This window comes from Hemiscyllium ocellatum, chromosome 3, assembly GCF_020745735.1.
Source record: "Hemiscyllium ocellatum isolate sHemOce1 chromosome 3, sHemOce1.pat.X.cur, whole genome shotgun sequence".
Lineage (NCBI taxonomy): Eukaryota > Metazoa > Chordata > Chondrichthyes > Orectolobiformes > Hemiscylliidae > Hemiscyllium > Hemiscyllium ocellatum.
Genome location: NC_083403.1, coordinates 46,949,439 through 46,965,087, shown reverse-complemented (window position 1 = coordinate 46,965,087; position 15,649 = coordinate 46,949,439). Strand labels below are relative to the sequence as shown.

At 38.3% G+C, this 15,649-nt stretch overlaps 1 protein-coding gene across 14 annotated transcripts in view; it reads left to right on the top strand.

The window, feature by feature from the left end:
• eya4 (EYA transcriptional coactivator and phosphatase 4) overlaps window positions 1–15,649 on the top strand; it is a 545,404-nt gene that overhangs the window by 334,463 nt on the left and 195,292 nt on the right. For all 14 annotated transcript variants that reach the window (XM_060849772.1, XM_060849764.1, XM_060849776.1 and 11 more), the window contains one exon: window positions 5,552–5,601. In XM_060849772.1, coding sequence (XP_060705755.1) covers window positions 5,577–5,601 — 25 coding nt within the window. In that variant the 5' untranslated portion in view covers window positions 5,552–5,576. The remainder of the gene's footprint in view (window positions 1–5,551; window positions 5,602–15,649) is intronic.

The following is a 15,649-nucleotide window of genomic DNA, read 5'->3' as shown; positions in this document are numbered from 1 at the left end:
AGATGGAGTTGAATGTGTATGGAGGAACTGAGTCTCTTGTGAGTGGTCCTGAGAAACCCCAGACAATCATTTTTTTTAAAAATTAGGTCTGCTCACTTCTTTTCTCCGGCTGCTCTGAGGCTCACACAACTGTGAGTCAAAATTGTGTCAGGATAACTGGTATCTTTATCAATTTTACACTTTCAAGTGCACATTGCATCCCAATATACTCCAGAACTTATGATTTGGTGCTACTGTGAGTCATGTTGCTTTATCAGAGCTGCTGTCTCTTTATACTGAGCCCAGCTTAGTGGACATAAAGTGTTAGCAGGGCAAAATCTAGACAATAGCAGAGATTTCTCACAACACTTATTCTAATTAACACCTCTAAAAAAATTATCTAGTCTTTCATCCTTTTTTTTGTCAGATCTGTCCAGATGCAAATTAACTTTCTTTGCTAACGTAACAACTGGAATTCTAATTTGGTTTAAACTATATACAAAGGAATCTCCACGATCTGAAGGACACGGGAGGGGAGTATTTCATTCGGATAATCTGGATAATAGAATGCTGATTAACATTGTTTAACCGAGCATTGGGACCATGTACGGATAATCTGAAATTTGGATAATCGAGATTCTTCTGTAGTCCAAAAATTTGAAGTATTTCTTTCAAAAGACATTCTGGGGGAATTATTTGAGGCTAATGAGAATTACATTGGGAGATTTTGTTTTACAAGCAAACAAAGTAAACAGTTGTACACTGGACAAGTTTTAAGTTTTCAAAGTCAGATACTTTTTTTTAGTTTGGAAGACATCCGTAGCTTGAGGGGAAAAACCTTCTGAAATAAAGTTGGACAGTTTTACAGAAGACTTTACTGAAGCTGGATGTGTAGAAACAGTTGTTTTTATTGAAAGGAGATGGGTTAGAACAGTTATGAATAGGTTACCTCAGTGTAAGCAGTTTAGTTTGAGAATTCCAGACCAGAAGTGTTTGGTTACAGCCCTGAAAGAGTTATTTGATGCTGAGAAAGTATAAACGTAGTTGTATGAATGAATTGAAGGAACAGTTAAACTCAGTCTCTCTGGATGTGAAAGAGAAGGGAATTCTGTCCTGTGCAAGTACTTGAAAGGAGTGCTTTTAGGATTAATGGAATTGTATTTTACCATGTATTTTGAAATCTTTAAACTTGCATTATATATAAATAATTTGGTTCATTCAATTTCATTCTTCATTTATTTTGCATAATATCCTCTGTTTTATTGTTAAAACTGAGTGTGCAGTGTTATGTGTTTCTTTTTCATTGGAGAATCATCTTGTTAAAACCAAAAAAGTCTGATCTGTCAAGCCAGTTTTCAGTCTGAGATCTGTCCTGCCAGTGATTAAAGTCAACTAGAATCATAACAATATTAGGACATCGCATAATTTTAAAAGTTTTTTTTTCATTTGTAAGTGAGAGAAGAATCCCCAACTGTTTCTTAAGAGAAAGCTTGCAGTTTCAACCTTGCAACAAATTATGAGGTACTCAGTGCTTCAATTATTACATTATATCTAATTTATTGTAAAGAAAAATAAAATAGCGCAATATGCACCAGTACCCAGGAAGAATAGGGAGGTTACTTATGACGTGCCAGATACAAGTATTGGTGGGCTAAAGGAAGAAGGATTTTGGAGTGTAAATACATATCACTAAAAGTTGCACCACCGATTAACAAGGCTAAAAGGAAATTAAGCACAAAGCTTTGTTTTTGAAAGGAATAAAGTTGAAAATTAAGAACCTTTATGCTAAGCTTGTATTTAACCTTAGATGACATTTAGCGTATTCAGTGAAGTTTTGGCTGCCAAATTGTAAGCATTGAGAAAGAGACATTTACAAGGGTGATACCAGAAATGTAAAGGTCCACCTTTTGTCCACGGAAAGGATAAACGGACTGAGTCTCTTTTAATTGTTGAAAAGGGCTGACCTAGTCAATGTCTTTGAAATTATAAAAGGTCTCAGAATTTTCATGGATATAAAGATGAGGGTTTCCACTTGTGGGGAAGCGATAACTAGACATCATCAACATATAATAATCATCAAGATATCCAACGGAGAATTCAGAATAACCTCTTTACCCAAAAAGTGTTGAAAATATGGAAAGTGCAGCCACAGGAAGTGTTTAAAGCAAATGGTTTATGAACACACATGTGAGAAAGAAGAGAACTAAGTGTTACAATGATAGATTAGGAGAGAAGGATAAAGGAGGAAGCTCAGGTGAAGCAATGGTTTTGGCATAAATGTGTAGAACCTAGTGACCTGTTTCTGTGTCGTATCTCCTAAATGCCCTATGAATTATGGGATAGATGTGTTGCAAGATACTAATGGCAAATAACTTGGACAAAATAATTATGTATACAGAACAGATTTTGCTTAATCTGATTTAAGATGTAAACCATTAAAAGACATTTTACTTGATAGCATCAGACAGTACAGAAGGAGGTCATTCAGCACATCAGCCCTGTGCTGAGTAGAGGTACAAGCAGAGTGCAGTTACAATGACCAATTCTTGGTTTAGTCACAGTGTCTACTTTGGTATTATCCCAAAGCACAGTGAAGCTTGTAAGTGTGAAAAATCCAGTTGACCCTCACGTCTGTACCATTCATAAAATTGTCCAACCTGAAGACCTCAGGATTACGCTAATGTGTACATTTGAATCATGTATGAAAAATATCACCTTTCTTTCTCCCTCACCCCATCTTTGCAGTGTCTTTTCTCCGCACAGACAGCCTAACTAAGACATGTCGAGAAGGATCCTTGTTACAAGGGTGAGAATAAAGTCCAAGTAGTAGTAAATGCCAGGATCTAAACTCAGCACTCCCTGTTCAGAAGTACAACATATCTATTCATTCTGAACAACAAACTGCAGAGTTCCATCCAATTTTTTTTTGTCTTGCAGTATTTCTGGTTTACTTTAAAATGTAAAATGAATATATATTTGCTATTTACTTGCATTGCTGTGTTTGTGTTTATAAGTTTAGAGCAGGGTGGAGTGAAAAGAGAAGGTTTTCATAACGTACAAAATTGGTTTAATATATTAGAAGATATTACCTTGCATTTTTCTAAGACTTTTCTAAAAAGGGTTTGGTTTACTCTGTAACATTTTCTGAATTGCTGGTGTTTTTGTGAATTTGGCACTTTAATTATAAAAGAGTCGAAGTATTTATAACACTTCTTTTTGTGCACCCTTGATCCCTTCAGTGGTTTCCTCATACATCATAATATATACAGCAGGCTGAAATACTTACAGACGTTACAGAGTACAGTGCTATATACCTGAGCAGTACAGAATCTTGGCAAATGCTACCAGTAAAAAATGTGCCTATGGAATAGACATTTATTTTCTTGCCATTTCAAAGATATTTTCTTCTGAATGCTCATTTTGTACTAAAATATACAGTGAATATTACAATTTCTGTTTCAGTTCATGATCAATTGGTAGCTTTTTATAAACATGTTGCGGCCTTCAAATATTTTTAAACTCAGAATATGTGCAACCTCCAATTGGAAAAAATTTATGCTGGCATTGATGTTCATATTTAACTTAGGTTTGTCTAGAATAGATCAATACAATTCCAGTTCCATTTTATTATGCATGAAATGTGGTGAGTGGATTTCTGTTAACTGGTTAATGTACTTTACAGCTAAGTTAATTTTGACATATCTGTCACGTGTGCACTATTATATGAACAATGCACATCACCGTTTGTATAAGGCATTCTAGACTATTGCTCACCAGTGGGATAGGTTTGCAGCAACATCCACTTTTAAAGTAGGAATCTACTGGATCTGTTTGATCTGGTGTGGTAGAGGAAAGCCTCTTAGTAGTCTAATGTCTTAAATAAGATATAATTCTTTGCATATTGGCAATTAAGTACAGGTTACACTAATGTGATCAACATTGTTGCAGAGACAATGAGAGGAACCTGGATGGTGTGTCTCACTGAAATCCTAAGATATTCTCCCGCCAAGTCCATATAATATTATAGTGGCTGATGTTGAAGGTACTCCTCGACATTAACCCTTTCAGACTCATACCCCATACAACATGCATGTCTATTAGAAGTGCGCATACATTGTAAACTTGGACTTTCTGGTTTATTTTTAGTTTTGAACTTTTCACCAGGGCAAACCACTTCTTGTTTTGAAGAAAATTTCTTTGAATTGGCCTGAAATAATTGGTGGTAAGATAACATTTCCGGGAAAAAAAAGACTATACTAGTTTCAATGTCCCAAGACTAGGGTAAAGAAATAAAATGTCAACCAGCCTTCCCTCTCATAATGCTGATGTAGTGGCATATGAACTTATTAAAATACCAGACAGAAAAAAATTAACTGCTCTATCAATCCCGCTCAATGAATCAATATGTTTAGCCATGATGATCCAGCTCTAAGATGATGAACAGAGCAACAAGATTAATAACTTCATTTCTCTATTCTGCCCCTCCCCCAATTTATTCCACAGCCATGAAATCTCCTAGGAAACTCAAAAAAGCAGAAGTAACCAACTAAATCTGACCTGCTGTGCTTTTCCAGCAATTTCTGATTTTGTTTCTGACTTCCAGCATCTGCAGTCTTTGGAATTTTTTTGTAGTAGAAGGTAACCCCTTGGAAAGTATCTTTGTGAACAATTGGTGAGGAACAAGATTGTATGATGCAATCCCATGAGCATCCAGCTTGTCAATACTGACAGCGTAAAGCCTGAATATTAATACTGCCCTTAGATGTGTACAATAAATCTGGACAATTTTAAAAAGATAATTATTTCCATTTCTTAAGTAGGTAAATGGAAAAATAACCTCTGTGCTGCAGGCTAAAATAAGAGATGTGCCGGGGAAGAATTTGTGTAATTTGTTTTCTTTCACGGGCATCCTTAGCCAGGCCAACACTTTCTGTTATGCCTAATTGCCTTTGAAACATTTGTAGTAAATTGTTTATGAAATAAGGTGAAGCAAGCAAATTGAGAAGGACTGTATCATGGAACTTCATAGGACTATATTTAAATATTTGAAGCTATAGGGTTTGGGGACAGAACTGATCTGTTGGTATATGTGGATGGAATAAAATTCCTGCAGTTTCACCTTTCTACATGATTAAATTCACAGAGCAACACATCTTAGTAATGGGTTGTTCCAGTGAAGATGTAGAAAGGAGCCGATCAGAACAAAAGGATAACTTAATGCTCTGGTGAACTGAAAACAGAATTGTTTTCTACTTCAAATGTTGGTATCTAGTTCTTTAACTTCTTTGCTTCTAGGCAAAACACTGCATGACTGAAATAAAAGTGCATTTCATATTCTAATGAGTATGGGAAGTGTGATTTGCTGCTAGTCCTGTGCAGTTAGCCTAAAGTACTGCTGCTATAAAGGTTTAAGAAGATATTTAAAGGAGATAATGATGAGCAAGAGAGTTTCGTCTATCCAGATATCATGCATAAACAGTTCTTTTTAAATAGCGATCTGAGTATTCTGTATGTTTTTGATCAAAGACGTAGTTACTCAAAGAGAAGTAATTGGTAGCTATTACTCTTGCAGGTAAAGAAAACACAGCCAGACTCAGATGTTACAGAGCCTCAGAACACCAGGTAATTGAACATTCCATGTTTTATGCAATTAAAGTAAACGTACTGTATAATTAATAAATAAAAACTGATAGATAGAATTAGCATTTCCTGCATAGTTCCTTATGTAGGGGCATTAATTGCTTGAGAAATGGGTTCATCATTAAACTGAAACTGTGATCTGTCATTAGTTACAACCAAAGAATGTTTGCAGATGGAATGTTTTAAATCAAGGAAATTATTAAAGTAGGTGTGGATTCATGTTAGGAAAATTCTTGGAGTGATACCATCAAATTCTAGGTTTTGATTCAGCCATTTTGACAATATTAAGAGCAGGTATTCAAGCGAAAGACAAGATGAGCAATTCAGAGTTTGGAATTTACATAGTTAACTTTTGACTTGTCGTGGAATGCTAATAAAATTGAAATTTGTCTCTCACAGATGTAAGTGAAATGAAATGTCTGTATTGTGTAATGTTTGATATGTTCTATTAGGTTTATAATTTTTCTGTGTAGAACAAATAACTGACTGAAATGTATTAGGCTAAGTTATTAAAACCACACAACAGAATAAGGATGTAAAACAACAAGATTTAAGAACAGTTTAATAACATCTCATTGTTAAACTTTGAACCCATTGATAATATAATTACCCCTGTCTGATGAATGAATCTGTTCTCTGTTGTTCTATCATTTTTGTTCTTTATATTTTACTTAGAGTGGTTGATTGTAAATCTTCCGTCAATTCAGCCCATGGCTGTAATAGAGGTTGATTTTTAAATAAATAAACTTTTAAAATGTTTTTCGATTTTACACAAAAATGTAGCTTACAATTGACATTTTTCAGACTTTTAGCATAGATAATACAGGATACATTTAAGTATAGTTGTTAATATAGTTGTCAAACTATGCAATTGATTACAGATAAATAGCCAATGCAAGCATGGAAATAGTACAGAGGATCTTGTGCTGCAGTTTTGGCATCCCTATCTCTGGGCCACAAGATCTGGGTTCAAGTCATACCTAACCTACAGTATGTCCTAACATGTCCAGACAGGTTGATTTTACTTTTTATAAATGAAATTGAGCAATAATTATGTATGCACATTATAATCCAAGCACTGTATTTGCATATTAGATAAATTAAACTGATTCAGGTGGAAATTATTGCTGAATTGTTGGTTTATTCATTGCACAATATATTGACTATAGTCAATTCAATATCTTAAAAATTTGGTCTAATGCGCTATTAGTTTCACAAATTTACACGATAAACTTTAAATTTAGATTCAGTTGCAGAGTGAATAACTAAGTGGTTCGAAATACTAGTTTTACCACTGGACCGTCTTTGTGGGAACAGTATTCAGGATTCCTGATCCAAACAAACCAGTTCATTTATCGATTGTCAGCCATATAACAACCCTTCTCTTGTTACATATATGCATTTGAAAATAGCTGCAGATATAGAAAATGTGCAGCAGAGCAATTTTAATGGGCTGTGTCTTGCAGATTTATTGCATTCTGTTCAAAATAAATTTTATTCCACTTAACCTTTAGAATGCTAATGAAAGCATTTGGTATGTTAATTGAAATGCAGAGCACCAGAAGTGACTGGCTGGTTCCATTCATGAAATGTCACAGAATTGTTATAGTGTAGAAGAGGCATGTGTCCAGGTTCTTTGAAAGACCCAGACCAACTCCCAGCTTTTTCCTGTAGCCTTCAACCCAAGAAAACTTCAATGGAATGTACTGGCTAGGCCATTTTAGAAGGTATTTAGGTGTGACATTGGTCTGGAGTCACATCACCGGATGAGAATGGCAGATTAATGGGTTTTTACAACAGTTGATGAAAGTTTCATGACCATCATTATTGAGACAAGTTTTGTATTCCAGAATTATTAATCAATTCAGCAGCCACTGAATCCATCTCCCCACAGTATGAGTCTGGGCTGCTGGATTAATGATCCAGTGTCATTACACATTAGCAGCACTGCCTTTGCCACCCTTACAATTAAATTCATTGCGCTCAACTGATAATTACGTAGACTTTATTCAGTAAGTCTTTAAACGTATCTACAATTAGATTCATTGTTTTCTCTTAATTACAGAACTTTGGTCCAAAAGCTGCTTATATGACAAATTAGTAGTAGGTTGTTTACTTGTGCATTTTACATTATAAATACTGGAGCACATGTACATGGGTTTAGAATGTAAGAATTTAATATCATGAGGTCATTAAACAGAACCAGATGTAGGCCATTCAGCCAAACAAACCGTTGTGCCACTCAATTAAATCATGGCCAATCTGATTTGGCATTTATTTTCTTGTCTGATCCTATAACCATGGAGTCTCTTGTTAATGAAATGCCCAAAGAATTCGAAAGGCTAACAAGAAGAAATTCCTCTTCATTTTCATGTTAAATGGGTGACTATTTATTCTGGCTGAATATTGCTGTGAATGCTTTAGCATCGTAGTTCTAGATTTCCCTCATGAGAGGAAATATTCTCTCAGCATCTACTCTTTCAAACCCTCAGAATTCTATATGTTTCCATCAAATAATCTCTTATTCTTTTAAACTCAAATGAATATAGACTCAACCTTGCATAATAAAATAACCACTTCATCCAAGGAATTAGTCTAGAGAATGTACATTGGGCAGGGCATTTCAATGTCTTGGCAGCAGCAGTACTGATGGAGCTGACTGGGTCCGAAGGACATTGCAATAGTCTGAGTCTACAGCAGGTGCTAAGAGAACCAACAAGATGGAAAACATACTTGACCTCATTCTCACTAATCTGCCTACGCAGATGTATCTGCCCATGATAGTATCCAATGGAGATAAGGTCGCTCCTTCACATTAAGAATATATTGTGTTGTATGGCATTATCACCATGCCAAATGTCATCAACTTTGAACAGACCTAGTAACTCAAAACTGGACATCCATGAGATGTTGTTGGCCAACAGCAGGAGAATTTTATTTTCATTCATTCATGGGATGGGGACGTGGCGAGCTAGGCCAGTATTTATTGCCCATCCACAATTGGCAAAGGACAGCTAAGACTCAACCACATTGCTGTGGGTCTGGAGTCACATGTAGACCAAACCAGGTAAGGATATCAGATTTCCTTCCATTAGTGAACCAGATGGGTTTTTCCGATCATTGACAATGGAATCATGTTCATTATCAGACTCTTAATTCCAGACTTCTGAAAATTGAATTTAAATCCCACAATCTGCCATGGCGATATTCAAAACCGGGTCCTCAAGACATTACCTGGATCTCTGGATTAATAGTCCAGCAATCCTAGCACTAGGCCATTGGCTCCCCTCTTATACTTTGATTATACTTCAACATAATCAGCAAGCTCATGGCCTGGCATATTCCCCCCTCTACCATTACCAATAAGCCTGTGGATCAACTCTGGTTCAGTGAAGAGTGCAGGAGGGCATGCCAGGAACTGCAGCAGGCAAATCTAAAAATGGGGTATCAACCTGGTGAAGCTACAAGCAGAATTACTCATGTAGTTTATATAATTTTATATATATGACTTGGATGTGAGCATAAGAGGTGTAGTTAGTAAGTTTGCAGATGACACCAAAATTGGAAGTGGTGCAGTGGTTAGCGAAGAAGGCTACCTCAGATTACAATGGGATCTTGATCAGATGGGCCAATGGGCTGAGAAGTGGCAGATGGGGTTTTATTTAGATAAATGTAAGGTGCTGCATTTTGGGAAAGCAAATCTTAGCAGGACTTAATCATTTAATAACAAAAAACAAAGAATAGGCCCTATGGCCCTCCAAGCCTAAGCTGATCCAAATCTATTGTCTAAACCTGTCGGTCAATTCCTAAGCATCTGTATCCCTCTGCTTCCCACCTACTCATGCATCTGTCGAGATGCATCTTAAATGAATCTACCGTGCCTGCCTCTACCACCTCTGCTGGCAACATGTTCCAGACAACCACCCCCCTCTGTGTAAAGTACTTGCTGCGTGTATCCACCTTAAACTTTTCACTTCTCACCTTGAAAACATGACCTCTTGTTATTGAATCCTTCACCCTGCGAAAAAGCTTATCTCTATCTACCCTGTCTATATCCTTCATGATTTTGTAAACCTCAATCAGGTCCTCCCTCAATCTCCTTTTCTCTAATGAAAACAAACCTAACCTTTCTTCACAGTTAGCACCTTCCATACCAGGCAACATCCTCATAAACCTTCTCTGCATCCTCTCCAAAGTATCCACATCCTTTTAGTGATGTGGCCAACAGAACTGTACCCAGTATTCTAAATGTGGCCGAACCAATGTCTTGTACAATTTTAACATGACCTGCCAGCTCTTATACTCAATACCCCGTCCAATGAAGGCAAGCATACCATATGCCTTCTTGACCACTCTATCCAGCTGTGCAGCAACCTTCAGGGTACGGTGGACCTGCACTCCCAGATCTCTCTGCTCATCAACTTTTCCCAAGGCTCTTCCGTTCATATATAATTTGCTGTAGAATTAGACTTGCCTAAATGCATCACCTCACATTTGCCTGGATTGAAAACCATCTGCCAACTCTTCAGACTATCTATATCTTCCTGTATTCTTTGACAGTCCCTTAGGCTTTCTGCTACTCCACCAATCTTCGTATCATCTACAAACTTGCTGATCAGACCAACAATGGCCTCTTCCAGATCATTTATATTTATCACAAACAACAGTGGCCCCAAAACTGACCACTGTGGAACACCACTGGTCACCTTTCTCCATTTTGAGAAGCTCCCTTTAACTACTACTCTTTGTCTTCTGTTGCTCAACCAGTTCTTTATCTACCTAGCTAAAATACCCTGCACACCATGTGACTTCACTTTCTCTATTAGTTTACCATGGGGAAACTTATCAAACGCCATACTAAAGTCCATGTATATGACATCTACAGCCCTTCTTTCATCAATCAACTTGGTCACTTCCTCAAAGCATTCTATTAAGTTGGTAAGGCACAATCTCCGCCACACAAAACCATGTTGCCTATCACTGATAAGCCCTTTCTTTTCTAAATATAAATAGATCCTATCCATCAGTACCTTCTCCAGCAACTTTTCCACCACTGACATCAGGCTCACCAGAATATCCCTACTACCCTTCTTGTACAGGGGGACAACATGAGCAACCTTCGAGTCCTCCGGCACCTCACTTGTGTTTAAGGATGCCACAAAGATATCTGTCAGGGCCGCAGCTATTTCCTCTCTTGCCTCCCTCTGCAACCTGGGATAGATCCCATCTGGTCCTGGGGATTTGTCCACCTTCATAACCTCTAGCCTACCCAACACATCTTCCCTACTTATGTCAACATGATCCAGACTAATCAAACTTCTATCTCGAATCTCAACATTCATTATGTTCCTCTCTTCAGTGAACACTGATATAAAGTAATCATTCAGAATCTCACCCATTCTCTCAGGTTCGTCACACAGCCTTCCTTCATTATCCTTTAGTGGACCAATCCTTTCTCTAGTTACCCTCTTGTTTCTTATATAAGAATAAAATGCTTTGGGATTCTCCTTAATTCTGCTCACTAAAGCTATTTCATGACCCCTTTAGCCCACTTGATTCCTCGTTTAAGACTGGTCCTACTCTTCCGTTATTCCTCCAGGGCCCATTCTGTTCTTAGCTGCCTGGACCTTATGTCCCCTTCCTTTTCCTGTTGGCTAGTTGTACAATTTCTTCTGTCATCCATGGTTCACAAATCTTGCCATTCCTATTCTTTGCCTTCAACGGGGCATGCCTATCCTGCAATATCTTTAACCTATCTTTGAAAGTCTCCCACATATCAAATGTGGACACAGATCGAATGGTAATATCCTAGGGAGTGTTGCTGAACAAAGAGACCTTGGAGTGCAGGTTCATAGCTCCTTGAAAGTGGAGTCGCAGGTAGATAGGATAGTGAAGAAGGCGCTTGGTATGCTTTCCTTTATCGGTCAAAGTATTGAGTACAGGAGTTGGGAGGTCATGTTGCGGCTGTACAGGACATTGGTTAGGCCACTGTTAGAATATTGTGTGCAATTCTGGTATCTTTCTATCAGAAAGATGTTGTGAAACTTGAAATGATTCAGAAAAGATTTATAAGGATGTTGCCAGGGTTGGAGGATTTGAGCTATAGAGAGAGGCTGAACAGGCTGGCGCTGTCTTTCCTGGAGCGTCGGAGGCTGAGGGGTGACTTTATAGAGGTTTATAAAATCATGAGGGGGATGGATGGGATAAATAGACAAAATCTTTTCCATGGGTGGGGGAGCCCGGAAAGAGAGGGCATAGATTTAGGGTGACAGGAGAAAGAGACCTAAGGGGCAGCGTTTTCACACAGAGAGTGGTATATGAATGGAATGAGCTGCCAGAGGAAGGCTAATATAATTGCAACATTTTAAAAGGCATCTGGATGGTTATACGAATAGAAAGGGTTTGGAGGGATATGGTCCAGGTGCTGGCAGGTGGGACTAGATTAGGTTGGATATCTGGTCGGCATAGATGAGTTGGACCGAAGCATCTGTTTCCATGCTGTACATCTCAATGACTATATGACTCCATGTGCCAAACAGTATAAGCAGCAAGGTTGCATAACCAGTGGATCAGATCTAAACTGTAGTCCTGCCATATTCAGTCATGTATGGTAGTGAATAATTAAATAACTCTCTGATAGAGGAGGCTCCACAAATATCCTCATCCTCCACACATTAATGCAAAAAATAAGGCTAAAGCATTCACAGAAAGCTTCAACAAGAAGTGCTGAGTTGATTCATCTTGGCCTCCTCCCGCGGTCCACAACTTCACAGATGACAGTCTTCAGCCAATTCAGTTCACTCGACATGCTATCAGGAAATGACTGGAGGCACTGGATACAGCAAAGGTTCTGGGCTTTGACAACATTGCACCAATAGCACTGAGGACCTGTGCTTCAGAACATGCTCTATCTAGTTGTTCCAAGCGTCTATGTGACAATGTGGAAAATTACTAAGGTATGCCCTGTACACAAAAAGCAGGACAAATCGAACCCGACCAATTGTCATCCCATCAGTCCACTCTTGACCATCTGTGAAGTGAGGGAAGGTGTCAACAACAGTACTACCAAGCAGCACCTGCTCAGCAATAAACTGATCATCACTGACCAGGTTAAGTTCCACCAGGGTCACTCAACTCCTATTATCATTACAGCCTTGATTCAAACATGGACAAAAGAGCTGAATTCCAGAGATGAGGTGAAAGTGACTGCCTTTGACATCAAGGTTGTATTTGACCAGCGTGGCCACAAGGAACTCTAGCAAAATTGGAATCGATGGGAGCCGGGGGAGGGGAAATCTTTCTGCTGTTGGAGTCCTTAAGGAATTTGAATAGATTTGTCAGGCATGACATCCCCTTGATGAAGCTGTGCTATCTCTGTCCTATTTTAACCAAGCAATTCCAACTACTCTACAATCTCATTCTTAATAATGGACTCTAAAGTCTTACCAACAACTGAAGTCTGGCGAACTGGCCAATACTTTCCTGCCTTCTGCTTCCCATTCTTCTTAAAGAGGGGTGATTCATGAGCCATTTTCCAATCCTCTGGAACTCTCCCTGGTTCCAGTGATTTATGAAAGATTGCTGCCAATACTTCCACAATCCCCTCAGCTGTCTCCTTCAGAACTTTGGAGTGTAGTCCATCTGGTCCAGGTGATTTATCCGTCTTCAGATCTTTCAACCTTACTAATGGCTATAATGCAGGGCTCTGACCCCTGACTCTATGAAAGTTCTTGTATGCTGCTGGTGTCTTTCACTGTGAAAATTGATGCAGAGTACCTATCCAATTCCTCCACCACTTATCTGTTCCCATGGCTACTTCTCCAGCCTAATTTTCCACTCTTGACTCTCCCTTACCTTTAAATATCTAAAAGAACTTTTGCAATTTTTTTATATTACTAGCTAGCTTAATCTCATATTCTATCTTCACCTCACATTGCTTATTTCGATATTCTCTGCTGATTTTTAATCTTCTGGTTTCCTCCAACCTTCACAACATTGTATACTTTTTCTTTTGCTTTCATGCTGTCCCTGACTTCCCTCGTCAGCCATCATTCTCTCAACCTCATTTGGTATGTTTCTTTTTCCTTGGGATGAATTTCTGCTGTGCCTCTCAAAGTATTCCCAGAAAGTCCTGCCATTGCTGCTCCACTATTTTCCCTGATCAGCTCTTTCCTCATGTCTTTGTAGTTGCCTTTACTCAAGTCTAATACCATTAATCTGATTCAGTCTTCCCAGACTCAAACTGCAGAGTGAATTCCATCATTTTATGATCACTCTTCCTTTGGAGTTTGTCCATGTTAAGCTCCCTAATCCAGTCTGCCTTATTACACATCAGCAAATCCAGAATTGCCTGTTGCCTAGTGGGCTCTACTGCAGCTGCTCGAAAAAAAAACATTTTGTAGACATTCGACAAATTCATTTTCTTGAGATGCGCTACCAACCAGATTTTCCCAGTCCACCTGCATATTGAAGTCCCCCATGATTATTGTGATAGTGCCTTTCTTACATGCCTTTTCTGTCTCCTGATATATTTTCTTCCCTGCATCCTGACCACTGCTAGGAAGCTAGTACACAACTCCCATCAGTGTCTTCTTTCCTTTGCATTTTCTCAACTCTACCCACACAGATTCTATTCCTTCCAACAGTATAATTCACTTCTTGCTAACGATTTAATTTCATTTCTAACTAGCAAGGTAGTCCTGTCCCTTTTGTCCATTTACCTGTCCTTTTGACAGTATGTGTATCCTTGGATATTTAGTTTCCAGTCCTGAGCCCCTTGTAGCCATGTCTCTGTGATACACACAACATCGTACCTGCCAATTTCAGTCTGTGCAACAGGCTCATTTACAGGCTCCTTACTCAATGTATTCCCATATAACACCTTCAGTCCAGCATTGACTGCTTCTCTTTTCATAGTTGTCACCTTATCTAATGTACCTAAAGTTTCTGACCCTCCCTCTGTGTTGTTATACATGTTCTGGAAACTTTAACTTCTGCTAAATCCTCCCCCCAACATTAGATTGTTGCCCTAATTTTCCATGCAACTGAACCCAAACCACACCCATCCCTCATTATTTACGTTAAAGCCCTATCCACAGCCCTGGTTATACCATTTGCCAGGTCTCTGTTCCCGGTGTAATTCGGGTGGAGCCCATCCCATTGGAACAGCTCCCTCCTTCCCCAGTACTGGTATCATTGTCCTATGAATTCAAATTAATTTGAATTTTAAAAGTTTCAAAATGGTCTTTTGGTTTATACTCTGTAAGTATTTCCCTAATTACCTTCAATCTGGAAGTAAACTACAAGATAGTTAACTTACTGTCTGCCTATGATGTCATCCTTTTGTGCTGGGCTCCGATCCTAGGGCTTGAATGTATCCTGTTAATACAAACCGTACAAATTAGTTTACATTATACTGCAGCTGCCGTGCATTTGCCCACTCATTCAGCCTGTCCAAATCACACTGAAACATCTCTGCATTCTCCGCACAGCTCGCTCTCCCACCCAACTTTGTGTAATTCGCAAATCTGGAGATACTACAATTAGTTCCCACATCAAGTCATTGATACATATTGTGAATTGTTTCTCGTCAAAATCCATCCACCTGTGAAAATACATTTTCCATCTAATTATAACCATCTAATATATTAATTGAATTCTGCTATTGATATGGGTAAAATTACATTAATTGCTCTTCAGTAGTACTGAAATCAATTGGAATAGTTGCAGATTGAGTTACAGTCACACAATCTCAAACCATCTTTTCCCAAAAGTGACTTGCTGTACTCAGTTTCAAAGCTATCCAAAATACTTTCTCAAGAAAAAAATATGGTAATGGTTGTTTCCTGCTCATCTGGAAGAGGGTATTTCCTTTAAAAACAAATGTGTTAATTTCCTCACAAATTGTTTGCTTTAATTGTCACATTAGAACTATTAATTGCTTCAGATAGTTGCGGGGCAAGATCATTCGCTTAGACTATCTTTGTGTCAGCATCAGAAACCAAACCAGCAGGACTTAACCTTTAATACT